Below are 21,321 nucleotides of genomic sequence, written 5' to 3' on the forward strand. Positions count from 1 at the left end.
ATAGATGCATAAAAAATAGACAGGAGGGGGTGAGAATGTTAGTGTAAGATCATGTTCTTGCTCGTGTGCGTCTGATGCTTATGCTTTATTTCTTTCTATTTCTTTGTGCCTAATTGGGCATGTTTCAACAAAGTTGTCGGTCGGTAGGTTAACAATATATGATCCAACCTTGTTTTGCAAGTTGAGGGATATCAAATTGCTTTTTAACTTTACGCCGAAAAAACCTAACCATTATTCAATCTTAAAAAAACATCGTAGACTTTATATAGGGATGTAATAAATTCGCTCCCCCTGTAGGATGATTCGCACCCCATATAAATATCTTTCAACATCCTAGACATCACCCGTTGCTCAGTCAAAACCGATTATTCTGGATCTCCTCTCTCTATTTATTTCCCTCTATATTCCATCTCAGTCTCTGAGATTTTTCTAGGGCGTAACAAAATGACAGCCGTTTCAGAAGGGCCAATCCCTTTTAGTGCTACTAAAGAAGAAGAGAATTCTTCTAGTCCAGATGATGCTGTAATTTTTGTTGGAGTCTCTTTGGTATTAGGAATCGCTTCTAGGCATCTTCTTCGTGGTTCTAGAGTCCCTTACACTGTTGCTCTTCTCGTTCTTGGCATTGCCCTAGGATCTCTCGGTCAGTACCCTTTTTTTTATTTCAGATTTCTCAATAAACGTATGAAAACATGTGCAAATGATAGAATTTAAAGATGAAACTTTAGGAAAGGCAGAAATACGCACTTAGAAATCATTATATAAGGAGAGATTTTATATGCTGTAAATGATTCTATGAGGAGCTGCATACTAGATCGGAGGGTTAGGATCATCCTATGGAAATGATTTTTGGGGCACGAACTATTTACTTTGTGTTCGATCACATAGACGGTTTGGATCATCCTATGATGTGGTCTGTACAGTACTTTTTGAAAAATAAGGTACTATAAGGGCTTACACTATATGAAATCTCATATGAGCGAGACAACTATCCATGATGGTTTAAAAACATCAAACGCCTAATTACATGCAACTGTCACTCATGTCAAAACAATTTAGTACCTGCCAAATTTCACTTATGAATTTTGGTTTATGCATTTCAGTTCAGTCATTTCGGTTTTGGTTTCAGTGGGGATGGAAACGGGAACATTTCGGTGGAAATTTAAAACCATGATTGAAAGTTCCCTGTAATTGAAGTTTGTTTTGAGCATGAAGTTTCTGCTTAGCAACCCATCCAAATCAACACCTAGAATTGGAGCCAAGTCTTAAAAATATGAAGTCTAAGCTCGTCTAAGAGGATTTTATTGTTTCTTGGCAGTCTCTAAGCTCCTGTAAGAGGATTATATTGTTTCTTGGCATCAAGCTGGGGGGCTGTAGGGCAAAGTTGATGTGTCTTGCTATTGAGATTTCAAAGCCTTTATATGGGCTGAGAATTTTTGAGCAAAAACCCTTGAGAGAAATGTGAGACTGAACTTTGAGTTTAAATTTCGTGTAAGAGATAGCCTAGAAAGAGAAACTGATCCAAGGGTCAAAAGTTGATTTTTAATGAAAATAGTACCTTTTTGGGTTTACAATCAACGGAGAAGATTAAAAGTTACCTTTCAGATTTATATAATCCTAATTCTATTGTTGAGTTTCATAGTTCGAATGTTAGAAATAAGTTTGGAACGCAATAGAGTTGATTTGGGAGTAAGTTGGCAATTTCATAAGCTCTTGAATATAACATCTTCTCTGAAGAACAATGAACAATCAAACTCACAATTGAGATGGTTATTCAGCGACTGAGACCAAGATGATTCATAGTAGTGTTGAACTGTTGATATTTCCCTTCGTTATTATGTCACTCAAGATGCGAGCTAGCGAAAGATGATAAAACTTTAACGGTTGATTCTTTGATTTGCAGAATATGGTACTAGTCATGGATTGGGAAAATTGGGGGCAGGCATTCGTCTTTGTAAGTTCAAATTCTTGTCTTTTTTTTCCACAGATATAGGTTTCTATTGCAAGTAGTAGAGTCTTAGCTGTTATGTGACTAGTATGTAGATAATCTGGATTCTCTGAGACTATTGTCCCATAATCATTTACTTGTCATCTTAAATGGTCTGATAGCGTTGTGCAGGGGCAAATATTAACCCCAATCTTCTATTATCTGTTTTTCTTCCTGCTCTTCTTTTCGAGAGCTCCTTTGCGATGGAAGTGCACCAAATAAAGGTTTGTTTTCTTTATTTGCCTTAAAATTTAATTTGAGAAACCTCAACATATTGTAAATTAAGACAGTATCTAGGCTGAGATATTAGGGAACTGTTTCAATTTATCTTATTTTGTTTTTGTGCATATGATATCATATTTACTGAGAGGGTTAAGTTTAAACTTAAGCATGCTCTTTTTATTTATTGCAATAGTTTAATTTATGTATTGATGATATTGTTCTTAGATAATGTTAAACCAAACTTAAAGGTTTTTTTTTTTTTTGAAAATTGAAAAATTTGGACCATTTCTCGATTTGTGCGTGTCATCCTTGCGCAGGGGCATGCTAATCTTCTTTGTACTGTTCCAATTTTATCGAATGTCTCCAAAGAGACAACCAAACTTAAAGTTTTGAACTCGGCTAAACTGTTGCCTATCAAGTGCAATGGGTGAGTTCTGAAACTCATAAACAGTAGTCTTCTTGGAAGTTATTCGTTTCAATGCGACATGTAGGCACCTGGACACCTTGCTCGTATGAGGATGTGTTTTTGAGTAATTATTTTTTGAAATTATATTATACATGAAAAGATGTAATACAGTTTTTCAGTTGTAACGGTAAGTTATACATCTCTTTACTAGAAAATTATTATGTTTTTTATAATATTTAAATATGTGTAGTATTTATGATAAATATATGGCATGCATATGTACACAGTACACGAGTCTTGATATTAAACTCCTTAAGTTCATGTCGGTACCATACCAGTATTTGTGTCTTAGCATCTGAGTGACTTGGTTGTAAGTTGTTCGAAACCTGACTAGTCATTGCGTAGCTTGTCATTGGCATATCTATCATATGGCTGCTAAAAGTGCATTTAAGTGTCACCTGTCCTGTCCTTGGGTTTCCACTTTGACACTTCTTGGTTTTTCAGATGAGGAAAGTTTAGTATGAACGGAAATAGGCATTTCAATCATGTTACAAGTTCACTTGTCTTGTCGTTGTAGCTGGGTTCCTTTAAGTCCACGTTATCACTTTTTCAACTTACTATAGCCAGATCTATCTTATCATTGGTGCATGTGGATGGCATTCTTATTACTAGATGTAGTGTTTGTATTGGAGATCTTACAACTTGTTTTCAGGGCTTATTTATCGATTTCGTTTCATTCGCCTTTTCGTTTTGGTCGGTGGAACGAAATGTTTCAGGGTTTTGGCCATTTTGGTGTTTCTGAAAAGATGTTATGACCATGGGAATTTTTTTAACAGTTAAAAATTTAAAAAAATTCGAAAAATAAAAAAAAACTAAAAATTGGAACAACAGGGCCATCATCTGCAACCCAATCCATCATAACATGCAAAGATCCAACATTTACATAAAAAACTTTTAGAGACCAAGTTATTAGAATTTTTTATCCGGACTTTTGGAATTTAATAATCATGTTTGGACATGATAGAATTTATGAATTTTTAAAACCAAAAAAATACCCCATCGTTTGGAAGTTAAGATTTTGACCCGGGCCGAAATGACCGAAAAATGTCGAAATTTTGTACTAGAACTAGATAAGTTGACTTTTTATCCATTTAGAAACAGGTCTTAAAACTATTTTTAATAAATCCAAATGAGGGGTGTTCCACTATTTACATATAAATCTTAAGTAAATGGATGAAGGGGTAAGAAGAAGACAAGACAACTAAGGAGAGGCTAGGAGAAGACAGGAGAAAAAAAAAACTGTTTCATCCAAAACGGATCGAAACCAATCGAAACGCTGGACGAAACGGAACATAGGGGCTTTCTGTTTTGGTTTTCCGGATGAAACAGAACATTTCTGCCGAAACGAAACGAAACGAAACGAAACGAAATCAATAACTGCGCCTCAGGGTTAATTTTGCATGAAAGAACTTTTATATCTAACATATATTGCATTGGGTTGGAGATGACTTGCTTCTTGGAGATATTCTTAGCTAGTTGAAGTATGTTGTAGATCCCCTTGCCCAGGCCAATATCAAAGATGACAAGATAGTAAACACCTTGTTAGACCTTAAATGTTGAACTATCTGGTGTATTTTATGATTTTCAGGCTGATATTGCCTTTCCAATTCACTTTGTTGGTCAATTCTCAGTGACCATCCAAAGAGTCATCTGTTATCTGTTCAGCTCATTCTCCATTGTATTTTTTAGCCTGCCACTGAAGACTTCTTCTATTTTGATGCCCCAATTGTATGATCTAGCAATTATGGAAAATGATGAATATATTCCTACAAACTAACTAATGACAACACACTTATAATCTTTACACGGTTCTAGGTCACAATATATGATGAAGTGTTTGGTATTTATTACAAAAGGGTTTTTTGCCATTTTTCATTTTTAAAATCTTTTTACCCTTTTTTCATTTATTTATTATTCGTTTTTTATTCTCATGTTCGTAAAAAGGGAAATTTAAGGCCAATGAGCTGGCTAATCAAGTTTTTTTTTTTCTATGTCAAATCATTTCATCTTGGAGGCTCCGCATTATAGGTTTCTTGTATTTTATGCCTCATAAGTCATAACCTCTATATTAAAATTGTTACCCATTAGCATATTAGGAAAGAAACTTATAGTACACATGATGTTTGATTTAATTTTGCTTCTCATTACATATAGACTCATTTGTTTTATTTGCGCAGAGGTGCATGGTACAGATGCTGCTACTTGCAGGTCCTGGTGTTCTAATATCGACCTTTTGTCTTGGAACTGCATTAAAGGTATGTTTTGAACATATTGTTTAGACGGAGGCTACCGTGTTTCTGTAATAATCCTGCAATAAATATGCAACAGTTATTTTTCCCATATAACTGGAGCTGGAAGACATCATTGTTACTTGGAGGGCTTCTGAGTGCTACTGACCCTGTGGCTATTGTGGCTTTGTTGAAAGAGCTCGGAGCAAGCAAAAAGTTGAGTACAATAATTGAAGGAGAATCCTTGATGAATGATGGGTATGTTTTCTACTATTTTCTTATCAGGAGAATCCCTGATGCGTATATTAGACTTTTTGGATCATTAAAGCCTAAGATATTAACATCATCCTTGACACATTAGCCTTCTTTTAAAGAATTTTCCTTATATTTCCAGGACAGCTATTGTGGTATACCAGCTATTCTATCAGATGGTCCTTGGACGGAGCTTTAGTGCAGGAGCCATTATCAAATTTCTAACACAAGTTTCACTCGGAGCGTATGTACCATTTCAATTTTGGATCAAATGTAGGTGGCGAGAATATGATCTTGCTTATAAGATTCTTTCCTTGCTCCAGTGTGGCTGTTGGTCTTGCTTTCGGAATAGGATCTGTTTTGTGGCTGGGGTTTATTTTCAATGACACCGTAATAGAGATTGCATTGACACTTGCTGTGAGCTACATTGCTTATTTTACAGTAAGAGCCCCCCAAAACTGTGATATTGCATTTGATATGGCTGATTGTTATGTCTAAATGATTGAAATTTTCTTACTTACAGGCCTTAGTCCATGCTCTCTCTCTATATTTTTTAATGATTATATAAGCCTTAAAATATTAGAACATGAGCTAGATAAGGAATGTTTGATGTGAGTTTGTATCGTGTAGTTGGCTTGTTTGTTTGAATTTCAAAAGTTTACTTTATCGTTGTTTTATGAAAGTCTCTTCAAATATCTCTCAGAATTTATGTATAGATAATGATATATTTCAGCTGCCCGGCATAATTTCTATATGCCTCCTGCCTCCAGTCGCACTATGATCTTCCGCTGAAATATTTTATACCTGTTAGTTGTTACAACAAAGGTTTTAAATTTCGGCCGAAACCGAAATTGCCAAAATTGACCAAATTTCGGGTAATTTTTTTATTCCTTTACAAAATTTCAGCCGAAATTAATTTCGGCCCCCCAAAAAAATGACATTTCGAGCGCCTTTACTGCGGCTAAAATTTCGGTTTCGGTGAGGACCGAAATTACCCTGAAACCTATAATATGTGGACACGGACACGAGTGTCATGTGTCGACACGGACACGAGTGTCATGTGTCGACACGGACACAGAGTGTCGGACACGGCAGACCTCCAAACTTTAGAAACGGGGACACGGCTAAAATAAAAAGTTTATGTAATCATGATTTGTGGATGAGGATTTGTGTGTCCAGTTTCGACATGGATACGAGTTGTCTAAATGAGGCAAACACAATATTCAATAATTAAAAAAAAACAGAATGTCACACTTGACGAGATACAAAAACATGTCCACAGACCCACATTAAGTCTAACACTTCCAGCAATACAAGTAAAAGTGTCCAAATCGGACACGGCAGGACACGCGAGTCGGCAATAAATTCGAAGTGTCAGCCAAATCATAGCCTGAAACCGAAATTTAAAACCTTGGCTACAACTTATTTTTACATTCTTCAATGAAACTGGCAGAAATGCTTGTGCATAGAATGAGTCATCGTATAGTTGACAAGTCAGAATGGTATAATTTGATAATATGTTTTCCCAAACCTGTTTTCTTTATGTGATAATATAGACCTCTAAGGCTCTAAAGGTGTGGTGCAGCTTAGAAGTCAGAATGGTGCTCCATAGGATTGTATTACATTTTTTTCCTATGCCAACAAAGGAAAAAGTGGCTAGTTTGGTACTTCATGGAGTGCTTGTCCGCTCTTCCCCATTGTTGCAAAACAAGGGGACCCACATAAAACACAAAGAGGTCCCTTGATGTCTTCCGATGCAAAAGGAGGTGGACTACTAATCCCTGGATACCAATATTTTTCCCATTTAAAAGGAAGCCCCAGGAAAGATCGCTTATTTAGTTTCTTTTGCTTATTTGTATTGTGTCGTTTTTATTTATGTTTTTAAATTTTAATGTACCAAGATCCCATTATTAATTTAAGATTGCTGCAAAAGATAGTTTTTTTTAAATTATTTTTTATTCTTTTCTAAAAAAAAACCATCTCTTTGTGCTAGGCTCAAGATGTGGCTGAGCTTTCCGGTGTCCTGGCAGTAATGACTCTTGGGATGTACGTTAAAACTATTTTTGCGGAATCATTTGCACTCATATTGGATCTCACATAATACTGTGCCAGCAGGTTTTATGCAGCAGTTGCTAGAACAGCTTTCAAGGGCGATAGTCAACAAAGCTTGCATCATTTCTGGTATGTTTTTCATTCTGTTACCTTTGCTGATGTCGCTCAGTAGTGGTTTTAAATTTCGGCCGAAATACCGAAATTTTGACCAAAATTTCGGATTTCGGCCGGGACTGAAATTTAAAACCGAAACCGAAATTGCCAGTTTGCCACTGAAATTTCCACCGAAATTTCGTTTTCGGATGAGGCCGAAACCGAAACCAAAGCCGAAATTTCAGTTCTTGCTCAATAGGACAAGTTTCTGTTAAATGTTCACTTGATTTGGGAAACTTTTTTCTATGAAAGATCCGGTTCTTCATTTTTCAGGAAAAGGAGTATGGTGTGAGTTTGGAGAGGATAGATAACTGGGCATGCTGTTTTGTACTTTTTTTTTGTCTTTTCAAGAGGAGAATAAATTTTATTAGAATTTAGCAATAAGATTGCAGAGAAAGAATTCATGTCCTCAATGGAGACCCCACCATCTAAAAATCCGGCATATGTTTCCAGTGTACAATTTCATTTCAATAAATCCCTAATTTTCTCATTATCAGCCTCCCCTTTAGTATAGGAAATCCAGGGCCGTGAGTAGGGGTGGCCAGAACCGAAGAACCGAACCGGAACCGAAGAACCGAACCGGAACCGAACTGTAAAAAAATATTTTTGGTCCGGTTCGGTTCCACTGATGAAGAACCGAAAAATTTTGGTTCGGTTCCGGGTCTAATGTTCTCGGTTCGGTTCCGGAACCGAAGAACCGAACTTTGAATATATATATAATATTTTTATATTCTATTATATATATACTTAATAATATAAATTACTTATAATATTAATAAGTAATAGTTAATACTATTCTTATAATAAGAAAGTAACTTATATTATAACTTTAATTAAAAGTTTTTATAAATTATAATTAATAATTAATAATTAGCCATTAGAACCGAAGAACCGAACCGGACCGAACCGATTATTTTCGGTCCGGTTCGGTTCGGTCCTACTGTGTACTACGGTTCGGTTCGGTTCTTACGGTTCATGGAACCGAGAACCGAGAACCGAAAAAAAATGAACCGAGAACCGAGAACCGAACCGGTTGGCCACCCCTAGCCGTGAGGTATAGGAGGTTTTCTTAGAGATCATAGAGAGGAAGTTATTTGGTCGTTCTCAGGGCCAATTGGAAGCGTAGATGCTAATGAAGCTGAGGTCAGGGCTATTCATCAATGTATTCTTCGGTTGGACAAGGAGTGTCTTGTTACGGTGATTGTGGAAGGGGACTCCCGAAGCACGATTCGGTGACTTAGGGGATCTTTGGTCCCTCCTTGGAGGTTCACTCACTTTTTTGATGAAATCTTGGATAGAATAGATGGATCCTCTATGCCTCCTTGAGCTGTTCCTATAGTTGTATTTTTTTTTTTCATTTTCTTTTCTTGTATTTTCCTTGTATCCTTTGGGTTGACAAACTATGTCGCCTGTTCTTTTTATTAATATATTCTTGCTACCATTAAAAAAAAAAGTAATTTTCTTTCCTACACACTTGAAGGACATGTTCTGTTTCTTTCAATTTTGATATAAATTTCCTTGAAGGAAGCAATCCTTATAATCTTGAGAATGGAGAGTGGCTTATCCCCTTAAGTCGCTTAAGCTAAACAGGCAGGGCCAACATATGAAGACTACTCCATTGAACGGCTAAAACCAGTGAGATGCTTGTCACTTTTCTCATTGTGGATAAATTCTTTGCTTTTGTCGAAGTTCAACTAGAACCAACTTGTGAATGTATCCTACCATGGTTAGAGTTATCTATTTGTTGGAAAAATAGTTCCTGTAACATTACATCAATTTCTGGGACGGAACAAGTCACAAAAGGTTGGATTGGAGAGATACTTTTTGACACTAGTAATAATTCTGTCTCAAGACCGAGCTACAAAAAAGACTGTTGCAGCCATAGTTATTATATTTCCACTGAAACTGACTTGAAACAACTGAAATATTTTCGTTTCCATCTCCCCTGAAACACATACCGAACCGAAATGCATAGAGAAACTAAAACCGTAAGTGTATTAGTGGTACTGTAACAATGTGTTAACTTACATAATTATATTTATGCCAATTACATATAAACTACGTGTATGTGGTATAAATATTTTTATGAATTACATGTGAAAGGTGGTATGCACTGAATTATCAGACATGCGTGACAGCGCATGTCACTAGGCTTTTGATGTTTTAAACCATTATGGGTGTTTCTTTTGCTAATGTGATGGTTTTTGAGTGTTGTCACGCATGTCACTAGGCTTTTGATGTTTTAAACCATTATGGGCATTTCTTTTGCTAATGTGATGGCTTTTAGTGTGTGTTTGTGCTCATTCTAGGTCCTTCCTAAAGTTTCATCATAAATTTCTATCATTTGCAAATGTGTCCATTTGTTTCTGTAATTTTACCGAATTTCCACCAAAATTTCCGTCTGAAACCGACATCTTTCCATTTCCATCACGACCATAGTTATAAATTCCGTTCCGGTCGCCGTTCCGTTTTGGCTACCGGAACGGAACGTTCCGGTATTCCGGCCGTTTCGTTCGGCGTTCCGGTCGAAAAAAATAGTTAAAAATATGAAAAAAATTCTAAAAAATTAGAAATTGTAAGACAAATATAAGAAACACTTAAATGAACTAAAAGACATATTTATTACTTAAAAACCAAAGTTTAATACAACTACTGACATAAAAAAGTAGAACATAGAAGAACAAAAGCCAAATACATAGTGCCAGCTGCCAGCCACATCTCATATCATCTCTAAATCTAAATCAAAATGCCCTCCCAACAACTATAAAACGGTCATAAAATGAGGGTAGAAGTGTAAAAAACAGTCCCCAACAGCTATAATGGCATTTCTGTAATTTTTGAGATTTTTTATTTATTTTATTTCGAATTTTTTGGAAAAAGACGAAAAATGCCCTCCTAACAACTATAAAACGGTCACAAAATGAGGGCAAATGTGTAAAATACACTCCCCAATAACCATAAATGAATTTATGTAATTTTTTGGATTTTTTTATATTTTATTTCGAATTTTTTGGAAAAAGACGAAAAATGCCCTCCCAACAACTATAAAACGGTCATAAAACGAGAGCAAATCTGTAAAAAAACAGTCCCCAACAGCTATAATGGCATTTCTGTAATTTTTTGGATTTTTTTATATTTTATTTCGATTTTTTTGGAAAAAGACGAAAAATGCCCTCCCAACAACTATAAAACGGTCATAAAACGAGGGCAAATCTGTAAAATACACTCTCCAACGGCCTTAATGGCATTTTTGTAATTTTTTTCGAATTTTTTCGAATTTTTCCGCATTTCCGGCCGGAACAAGGAATTCCGCCCGTTCCGGCCGGAATTCCGCCGGAAACCGGAATTTCGACCGGAATTCCGGCCGGAATGGAAAATATGCCCATTCCGTTCCGGAATCCGGTCCGGAACCGGAATTCCGGTCCTTTCCGGCCGGAACGGAACGGAATTTATATCTAAGATCACGACTAAAATGGATACCAAAACCGAAACAAGAAACTTGATTGCAACAAGGTTGTGGAAGCACTTTTTGAAACACCAACAGTAATACTTTGCGTTATCCTAGGTCTTAGAGAAACGCCCTTGTATTCCACTCCATATTTTTAAATTGTTGAAGGAGATAATATCTATTATAGGAGTTCTTTGTTACCCATAGCTTGCACTTCACATCAATACTTCCTAAATATTGATTAAAAAAATCAACCTTCAAAAAATATGCTGAGATCAGCACAATCAGGTTAGGAAACGTACTAACACACACAGATATGTATATATATATATATATATATATATATATATATATATATATATATATAGAGAGAGAGAGAGAGAGAGAGAGAGAGAGAGAGAGAGAGAGAGAGAACGGTTCCTACACATATGTGTAGATAAGTTATCTACACACTAGCTTAAAATACAGTGGGGGCCACATTATTTGGGTGATCCAAACCATTCATTTTTAAGGCCCTCACATAGATAGGTGTCCACAAAAAATCAGATCCATAGGATCATCCTAACCATTCGAACTGTGGAGGCAAAAAATGGACTGATTGTGAATGTTTAAAGACATCCATTTTACCTCCACAAATCGTAGGGTTGGGATGATCCTATGGATCTGATTTTTTGTAGACACCCTATCTATGTGAGGGTCTTTAAAATGGATGGCTTGGATCACCCAAACAATGTGGGCCCCCACTGTATTTTAAGCTAGTGTGTAGAGAACTCTCTACACATATGTGTAGGAACCGTTTTCTCTCTCTCTCTGTCTCTCTCTCTCTCTCTATATATATATGTATATATATATATATATATATAGAGAGAGAGAGAGAGAGAGAGAGAGAGAGAGAGAGAGAGAGAGAGAGAGAGAACGTTTCTACACACAAGTGTAGATAAGTTATTTGCACACTAGCTTAAAATACAGTGGAGGGCATATTGTTTGGGTGATTCAAACCATTCATTTGATTGGCCCTCCCATAGATTGGGTGTCCACAAAAAATCAGCTCCATAGGATCATCCGAACGCTACGATTTGTGGAGGTAAAATGGATGTGTATAAACCTTCACAAATCTGTCTATTTTTTGCCTCCACGGTTCGAAGGGTTAGGATGATCCTATGAAGCTGATTTTTTGGGCACACCCTATCTATGTGAAGTTCCATCAAATGAATGCTTTGGATCACCCAAACAATGTGGGCCCCCACTGTATTTTAAGCTAGTGTGTAGATTGTGTAGAAACCGTTCTCTCTCTCTCTCTCTATATATATATATATATATATATATATATATATATATATATATATATATATATATTTGTTCTTTGTTACCCACAGGTTGCACTTCACATCAACACTTCCTAGATATTGATAAAAAAAAAAAGAAACCTTCAAAAATTATGCTGAGATCAGCACAATCAGGTTAGGAAACATACTAATATATATATGAGAGAGAGAGAGTGAGGGAGAATCAGGCTTTTCGGAAATTCACAATTCAAACAAATCCAATTAGTAGGTTGGTTCTTGATATGATCTAAGGTCGATGAGGGTCTTGCTATAGAAAGTACTTCCATTTGAAGTTCGGCCTTATTGGCATACTGGTGGTGGGGGTTCTTCACAAATGGAAATGATTTTTGGGCAAGAACTTTGAAGACTAAATACTGAAAGAGGGATCAGCTGATCTGTCATGGTGAATGGACGAAATACTAAAAGAAGGATCAGCTGATCTGTCATGGTGAATGGAACACTTCTGGTTCCTCTCTTTTGGTATACTCTGACACAGGAGTTTATTCCTTCTAGAAAAGGAAGCAGGATGCGTTCACATGGACCGGACTGTACTGAGTGAGGTTAAGTGACGAACAAACATTTCTTCAATAAAATTTTTAAAATCATGTTGACGGTCGAAAAGTGACCCTGAAACCTTGTAAAGCCTAGAGAACCTTCAAAGTTCAAAGCAATGTTTATGTTTTGCTTTTACTTAGATATCTTCTACCACTGCTTTTCATTTTATATCGAGTGCATGGATTTAAATTTCGGCACCGAAACCAATTTTTTTTTTTCTTTTCAAATTTCCGTCATTTTGGCCAAAATTTTTATAATTTCTGTCAAAATGACCAACTTTCGGCCGAAATCCGAAATTTTGGACCCAAATTTAAAACAATGATCGAGTGTAGGGCTGGCTGATACTCAGGCTTGGAAAAAGCAAGTGCTGCCATTGCTATTTCTGTTCAGTTAGAATAAAGTGGTGTGCTTTATCAGATCTTTAATATCTTGGTGGAGAATGTGATATTAGGTATGCACATAAATTGAATTTTCTTTAAAGAAGCTTTGAATTATGGGCGTGTTAAGTCTGTTCTTTATCTTCTTTTCAGGGAAATGGTTGCCTACATTGCTAATACGCTCATTTTCATCTTAAGGTAAGTATTTAATTGGGGTTCCTTTTATATGTCACTATCTTGTGTTTAAGATCCACTATGCAGTCACACTAATTTGCTGTTCCTTGTATGCCATGGTAACAAATATTTTGTGGGTACATCAGATATGATTATTATATAATTTCTAGAAAACTGTAGAGAGTGACATTTCTACAAATCTTGTTCTGGCTTCATCAACAACTTTGGTGGGGGATGTGTAGAGATAAAAATTCTTCTTTTCAGGTTCCATTTGTTAAATTAGAACGCACATGTTCCAAAATTTTAATTTATGCCCGAGACTGCCACTCTTTGACAAGGTTTCGAATTTTGGTTTTAGTATGCATGCTGGCTGCCACAAAATGAAACATATCGTTTTTAGTCAGAAAATTTCAGTGAAAATCCTATAAAATCTTGAAAGTTTTCTACAAAATGAAACATGTCATCTTGAAAGTTTATGGTAACATATGCAAACGATGTTTTTAAGGATCAGGAAATTTGTACTCAGTAGTTCTTCTGCCTCGGGGATGGAATCACAATATTTGCCCTGTAACTTGGTAGTTTTGAAAGCTAACAGTTTTCTTCGTATGAGCCACCTGAAAATAGAAAGATACATTCTGGGCCTTACATCAATGCAATTTGATTTTTGCTTATGATTTCTTTTAACAAAAAATAAGTGAAAAGTTCTCCTGTTGCTTTTATTTACTTCGAAATTCAAATCTAATTCGATAGCATGGGACATGTGTTTAATGGTTTATCTGTTTTTTCATAATTTGGCAGTGGAGTTGTTATTGCTGAAGGCGTTCTGCACAGTGACGAACATTTTCAGAATGATGGTATTTTCAGTTGCTTGTGAATACCACTTTTTATGCTATAATCAGAATGTATCACATACTCAGCCAAATCATTATGTTGTTAACCAGGCCCATAACCAACATACATGTGGGCTTGCCGTGTATGTCAATCCAAACTGTGTCCAAATTGTATGCCCACTATTGATTGCTCATATCCAGAAACATGCATCGGTCACAATCACATGACCCAAAATTTGCAATCTGTGGTTTGCAAATGGATGGTTAAAAAAATAAAAATAACAAGGGGATTGCATTTAACTTGCAAAAATATGGTAGGATCATCCGATCAGTCGAATTTTGTGCTATGATCTATCCATGGGGAGCCTGCAATAAGGACACTCCCATCAGCATACGCATGTCTGCATGTATGGTGGAAATGCTTTTGAATTCTAATCTTGATATTTGACTGTATTATGCAATAATTTATCCCATATAATGATCCTGATATTGCTGAAAATGTGTAAATATGATTGTATGTTATATTGGTACGTAGAAATTCATAACATGCTTCAAGTAACATATTTAACCCAAATTATAGATTTGATAAAGCTGAGTTTGAGTTGAATACTTGCCATAGTTGATGGCTTGTTACTTGGCATCGTATTTTCTGGGATTTTTACTTCTTTTCAAGACAATTTATTTTTTTAGAATCTGATGCTAATTTGGTTTTATTGCTATTGTTAGCAGGTGTATATGTGCTTAAGGGCACTTTTGTCTTTGTACTCTTCTCTTGTATATAAATACATAAGTGAGGGGGAAGATTCCCTAACTCAATCTTTCTCTCATCCTTCTTCTCCTCTCCAACTTTCAACATGGTATCAGAGCCCTAGGGTTGGTTTCCTAGGGACCACCATTGTTTCTCTTCCCTCTTCTTCTTCCTCTCCTCCCTCCACGCTAAAACCCCAAACCCTAACCCATCGCCATTCTCTCGCCTGTGATTACCCCTTTCCCATATTAATCGCATCCTGCGATTAACCATCCCTCCCACCCGCTGCGATTACTCCTATCCACCCCTGCATATTAATTGCATCTTGCGATTAGCCATCCCTCCCACTCCCTGCAATTACTCCTCTCCACCTCCTGCATATTAATTGCATCCTGCGATTAGCCCTCCTCCCCACCTCCTGCGATCAACCTCCCTTCCCACCTCCTGCGATTACCCCTCCCTCCACTCTCTTCCACTCTCGAAGAACCCCACGCCCTCTACGATTCCTTCTTCCTTTACTTGAACACCTTCTTCCTCCTCTCCCTTACCCTTTAATACCCCTTTACTCCTTCATACCCATCCCCTTTATGGGCTAAACCGTCTTCTCTTCCTTTTAATCTCCTTCCGCGGCTTCGACTGCTTTACACTCTCGCTAGTTCCTTTGTATGGCAAGCTCTATCATGTCTGCTTGCCCTCTTGATCTCCATCGGGGCCACGGTCTTCTTCTTAGACTTGTCTAGTATTCTCTCTTTATTTCCTACCCTGCGTTGTTGTGGTTGTGTAGCCTTCACCATTTGTCTCCATGGATTCTCCCGTTATTGAAGATTCCTCTCTCGGCCCATCTCATGAGGCCCATGCTACTCCTCCACCTTCGGTCCCTTCTTCATCTACCTATGCTCCGTCTGTGGACACTTCCTTTCCACCGATGACTACAGTTAAGTTAGACGGGTTCAATTATTTAAATTGGAAGATGGCTATCAAGACCTACTTCCTTGCTTGTGGTAAGGTCAAATACATTCGTGAAGACCCTCTCTCCTCCACCGACCCTGGTTATGCTCCGTGGGAGCAGGATGATGCTTTGATTTGCACCCTTCCTTGGCAAATCATGAGCCTTCATATTGCTGGTACCATGATGTGCCTTTCGACCTCCAAGACAATTTAGGACCGTACTGCTATTCTTTACTCTAGGGTGGACAAAGTCATACCAAGGTTTTAAATTTTGGTTATGGTGTCGGTTTCGGCCACCACCAAAACCGAAATGTTTCGGTTTCGGGCCGAAATTTCGGCCGAAATCTTCGTTTATTTTTTTAATTTCAACCGAAATGTCTAAAATTTCGGTGGAAATTTTGTAAAAAAGTCCAAAATGACTGAAATTGCGGAATTTCAGTGAAAATTCGGTAAAATTTCTATGAAATCTTGTAAAGAAACGACTTCATGTGAATTTCGTTTCGGTTTGTGGCGAAACCGAAATATTTCGTTTCGGCCGAAATTTAAAACCATGCCTCGTAAGCATTTGTGCCACTTATCCGGATTGGATTTATCTTCGACCTGGTGATGCCTCTCTCTCTGCCTATTACAGTCAGTTTGTATCTCTTTGCCAGCAGCTTGATGTTTTCATACGCCTCACTTCGGACTTGACTACACTGGCCTACCAGCGGGACCAGCTGCACGTTCTTCATTTCCTTGAGGGCTTGGCCCTGACTTTCTGCATCTCTGACATCAGATCTTTGGCTCTGGTTCATGGAGGTTTATTCGTGGGCCCAACAGTGCCTCGTCGATGATTCTACTCATGCTGTCTCTGGTGAGGGATCTGCTTTTGCTACCTATGCTACTGGTGATTGTCCTGGCCGCAGAGGCGGTACCTTTGGCCACGGTCAGGTTCGTAGAGGTTGCGGTTGTGGCTGGGATTTTGGTGGCGGCCGCGGTATGGGTGGGCGTGGCCGGTCCTATTGTACTCACTGTCAAAGGGAGGGGCATCATGTTGACACTTGCTATGCCCTCCATCCCGAGCTCCGTCCTCCTCCCGAGCCACGCCCAGCCCCCTCTGCCCGCTTTGCCCATATTTCTGCTCCTGGCCCTTTTGATGTGTCGGCTTCCTCATCCACGGCCAGCCCGACAGCTGCTAATGACAGTTTTCTATCTCGTGGTGACTATTGAGGAGTTTCAGTGCCTACGCTTGAGCAGTCACCCTCCTACTGCGGGTTTTGCCCAGCCAGGTAGTTCCCCTACCTCTCTCCTTACTAGCTCCGCCTCCTGGATCATTGATTCCGGGGCATCAAATCAGTTGACAGGTAATTCCTCATACCTTAGCTCATTTCGGCACCTTCCCACTACCTCTCATTCTTTTTCTCTTACTGATGGGACCACTACTCCCATCTCTGATATTGGCAGTATCTCTCCCCACTATGGACTTACCTTATCCTCCGTTGTATGTGTTCCTAAGCCCCCCCTTAGTTTACTTTCAGTTATCTAACTTACAAAAAGTCATAATTGGTTTGTCTCATTTTATCCTTCTTATTTTTTGTTTCAGGATCTCGGGACGTGAGGTTGGTGGGCTTTATCGTCTGAACTGTGGCCCTTCCAGTGCCATTTTGCACAACTCTTTTTACTTAAAGACCTCTATGAGGTCTTTAAGGCTTTTTGCACTTTTCATGCTAAGGTTACTAATCAATATAATTGCACAATAAAATGTTTGCGCACTGATAACGCTCGAGAATATTTTTCTACATTTAATGGCTTTCGGGATTTCCTCTCGACTCATGGCATCCTCCATCAATCTTCTTGTGCTTACACCTCTCAACAAAGCGGTGTTGCTGAACGCAAATTGAGATCTTTATTGGGTGTGGCCCACACTCTTCTCCTTCAAATGCGGGTCCCCAAGACATATCAGAGTGATGCCATCCTCACCTCATGCTTCTTAGCCGCCAGGATTCCCCCCTTTGTCCTTGGTGGTGCCTCCCCATTCGCCATTCCTCATCCTCAGCGCGATCCCTTTCCTCTCATCCATAGGGTCTTTGGTTGTGTGTGTTTCGTTCACAACCTTAGTCCTGACCTATATAAAATGGATCCTTTGGCCGAACGGTGCATCTTTCTGGATTACTCTCGTTCTCAGAAAGATTATCGATGTTACAGTTCCCGGTTACGTCTGTCTTTTGTCTATACCGATGTCACCTTTTTTGAGTCCGATCTTTACTTTACTATACTCATGATGGTAGTACAATGACCCTTGATTTGGAGATCCCTCTTCCTGTTCTTCCAGGTCCAATGGCATCTCCTTCTCCTCCCTTGCTGGTGCCAGAGGTTCTTCCGGATCCAGTGGCCCCACCTTCATCTTCATTGCAGTCGCCAGAGGCCCCTGCTTGTCCTACTGCAGCTGTTACGAAGACATATCAGCGGCGTTCGAAGTTTGCCGCCCATCACCCTCCGCTCGAGGCATCTCCTTCTCAGCCAGAGATCCCGACCTCTACTTCATAGTTACCTCTTCTTCCCTCTCCAGATGTTGCTTCAGATTCTCCCATTGCTTCACGAACTCGTTCATATAGCATTGCCCATCCTATTTCTTCTGTTGTTCCATATGATTGTTTCACTCCCATGTTTCGCAGTTTTGTGTCTTCTTTGTCTTCTGTCTCTTTGCCCCAGTCAGTGCCGGCGGCCCTCGATCATCCAGGTGGGTGTGCTGCTATGGATCTTGAGGTGGCCGCCCTTCAGGCCAATCACACTTGGGACTTGGTTCTTCTACCTCCGGGTGCTCGACCGGTGGGCTGCCGTTGGGTATATGCCGTCAAATACTTACTTGATGGGACAATTGAGCGCCTTAATGCGCACTTGGTTGCCAAAGGCTATACTTAGACCTTTGGAGTTGAGTACACAGAGACCTTTTCACCAGTTGCCAAGATGCCTTCTGTTCGAGTCTTGATCCCTCTTGCCGTCAATTGAGGATGGCATCTATATAAGCTAGACGTGAAGAATGCTTTTTTTCGTGGTGACCTCACCGAGGAGGTGTACATGGAGCAACCTCCAGGGTATGTTGCTTAGGGGAGATGTCCTCCTCAGTTTGTCGCTTGAGGAAATCTATCTATGGCCTAAAACAGTCTTCTAGAGCGTGGTTTGGGAGATTCAATGACGCTGTCATGCGGTTTGGCATGAAGCAATGTGTTGTCGATCACTCGGTCTTTAACCATCAGTCTGCTGCTAGATGTGTTCTCTTGATAGTTTATGTTGATGATATTATCATTACTGGAAGTGACTCAGTAGGGATACAAAAGCTGAAGACTTTCTTGCAAAGAGAGTTTTCCATCAAAGACTTGGGCCGCCTTTAGGTACTTCCATGGCATTGAGGTAGCCTATTCCAGTAGAGGCCTCTCCCTCTCACAGAGGAAGAATGTGTTGGATTTACTAGATGAGACAGGTTACCTTCTTTTTGAATTTGGAAAGCTTTCGATGCAGGCAAGGTGGATGGGAACTGACTGCAGAAAGCCCAGGTTTTGATTGAGCAGGCGGTCAAGCCGAAGCTTCGAAACCGGGGAGCGGTGGAGAAACTGGAATTCATCGGGTGAGAATGATTCGTTCCATCGACTTGGCTTAACAATAGGTGGTGGGGCAGACGGCGGAGAAAGAGAAAGATTTCTTGCTCCAATTCCCGGTCAACCTCAAAGACGTGAACAGAACCACGGGCGGAGAGAGAGGGAACTATCTGGTCGCTTCTTCTTCAGAAAAGTCGAGCCCTTCTATTGATTACGTCAAACATCGCTTTAGAGGCATAAATATGGAAGGAAAGAAGACTTTATCACCATCTTGCATGTTCTACCTTGGCAAAGTCTCAGAGGAGTGAAACCTGCTTCTGTCCCCATGGGACCCGAATGTGAAACTTTGGATAGAAAGACGAGATTTTTTAGATGACCCTAGCAGATACAGGAGGTTAGTTGGCAAGCTCATATATCTCATAGTCACTCGCCTAGACATATCATTTGCCGTTGGAGTGGTCAGCCTGTATATGACTTCACCTCGTACCTCGCATTGGGCAGCGATGCTTCAGATTCTTAGGTACTTAAAAAGGTGCTCCAAGGAATGGCTTGTTGTTTAAGAAGCATGGTCATGAGAAAATAGAAGGGTTCACTGATGCCGATTGGGCAGGATCTCCAGCTGATAGGAGATCAACCACCAGATATTCTACCTTCGTAGGAGGTAACCTGGTGTCGTGAAGAAGCAAGAAACAAGATGCTATAGCTAAATCCAGTGCAGAAATAGAAAGCCGAGCCATGGCCCATACGAGTGGAGAACTCATCTTGTTGCGCTCCCTTTTGTCAGAAATCGGCTTCCCACCCTTCCTCTCCTTCTTAGTTGTATTGCGATAATAAGACTTCGATTCATATTGCTACAAATCCAGTCTTCCATGAGAGGACTAAGCACATTGAGGTAGATTGCCACTTCATCCTTCAAAAATCCAGTAGGTAGAGATACACACTTTGTTTACGAGATCAATGGATCAGCTAGCTGACATATTGACCAATCCATTAAACAAAGCCAAGTTGAGTGACATTTGTAACAAGCTAGGAATGTTTAATATATACATTCCAGCTTGAGGGGGAGTGTTAGCAGGTGTATATGTGCATAAGGGCACTTTTGTCTTTGTACTCTTCTCTTTTTTATAAATACATAAGTGAGGGGGAGCATTCCCTAACTCACTCTTTCTCTCATCCCTCTTCTCCTCTCCAACTGTCAACACATATTACCTCTTTGTAATTGTATTTTGTATTGCAAACTTGCAATTTAGAAAGGTGGCCCTAGGAAAATATCGAGAATGTGGTTAAACCATAATGCCGGCTAAGTCATTGTTATCCAAAAGATGGTACATTTCTTGGGCTATTAAATTTTTTATATGCTTTTATGTTCATGAGTTCTTTTTGTAATATACTCTCTGCTAGCAAGTACCTTCAGCAGTAAAGGAGATGGGCTCCTAATCTCATTAGATCACAATTTATAAGGTGTTTAAAAATTGTAGTTGGGAAATGTAGTTCTATTTCTTTTAGGATGGATAGGTGGGCATTGTATGTATTGGCTTCCATGGTTCCTCGTAAATCAGGTGTTAAGTCAAGCTTAATGAGGCCTGCAACCGAATCCTACACTATGCTTGTGTTTTGAACCATTTGCTCTACTAAGTTTCTCCTTATTGCCCTTGACATGTATTAGAAAATCATCTCTTGTGAGCTTAGGTGTATACAATCACCAAAGAAGGTCATTCTAGTTTGAGAGAATTTTTTTTTTTGGAGAGAGAGTTAATCAGTTGTCACTTAATATTTTTTTCTTGAATTTAAACAAAATTTTTTGATTTATTTAATTGTTAGTATGTGATACCCAGATATGGATACGGACATGCACGGATCAACGATAGTACTTGGCTGTTTCCATAATGTAGGACACATATACGGACATTGTTTTGAAAATCTTACGATTTACGATTCAAATCAAATCCTATGCATAACTATTTGAATCGTATGATTGAATTTT

At 38.8% G+C, this 21,321-nt stretch overlaps 1 protein-coding gene and 1 non-coding gene across 5 annotated transcripts in view; one reads left to right on the forward strand and one right to left on the reverse strand.

The window, feature by feature from the left end:
• The first annotated feature begins 374 nt into the window (after positions 1–374).
• Positions 375–21,321, forward strand: part of SOS1 (sodium proton exchanger, putative (NHX7) (SOS1)) — a 61,436-nt gene continuing 40,489 nt past the window's right edge. For 2 of the 4 annotated variants that reach the window (XR_013240846.1, XM_077373939.1), the window contains exons 1-11: positions 375–640; positions 1,901–1,951; positions 2,117–2,208; positions 4,850–4,927; positions 5,001–5,158; positions 5,295–5,396; positions 5,476–5,593; positions 7,146–7,198; positions 7,268–7,333; positions 13,216–13,260; positions 14,035–14,090. Coding sequence is in view for 1 of the 4 variants with exons in the window: in XM_077373939.1 (XP_077230054.1) it covers positions 445–640; positions 1,901–1,951; positions 2,117–2,208; positions 4,850–4,927; positions 5,001–5,158; positions 5,295–5,396; positions 5,476–5,593; positions 7,146–7,198; positions 7,268–7,333; positions 13,216–13,260; positions 14,035–14,090 (1,015 nt within the window). In the remaining 3 variants the exon portion in view is untranslated. Of the gene's footprint in view, positions 641–1,900; positions 1,952–2,106; positions 2,209–4,849; positions 4,928–5,000; positions 5,159–5,294; positions 5,397–5,475; positions 5,594–7,145; positions 7,199–7,267; positions 7,334–13,215; positions 13,261–14,034; positions 14,091–21,321 lie in introns of those variants that run through there. The other 2 variants (XR_013240847.1, XR_013240848.1) reach the window with 2 other exon arrangements.
• On the reverse strand, positions 2,478–2,579 carry LOC143864076 (U6 spliceosomal RNA). Its single transcript, XR_013241079.1, has one exon. It is a non-coding gene; the product is annotated as a U6 spliceosomal RNA (small nuclear RNA).

The sequence above is a fragment of the Tasmannia lanceolata genome, unplaced genomic scaffold, assembly GCF_043159265.1.
Source record: "Tasmannia lanceolata isolate RefF3 unplaced genomic scaffold, GAP_Taslan_0.1 ptg000044l, whole genome shotgun sequence".
Lineage (NCBI taxonomy): Eukaryota > Viridiplantae > Streptophyta > Magnoliopsida > Canellales > Winteraceae > Tasmannia > Tasmannia lanceolata.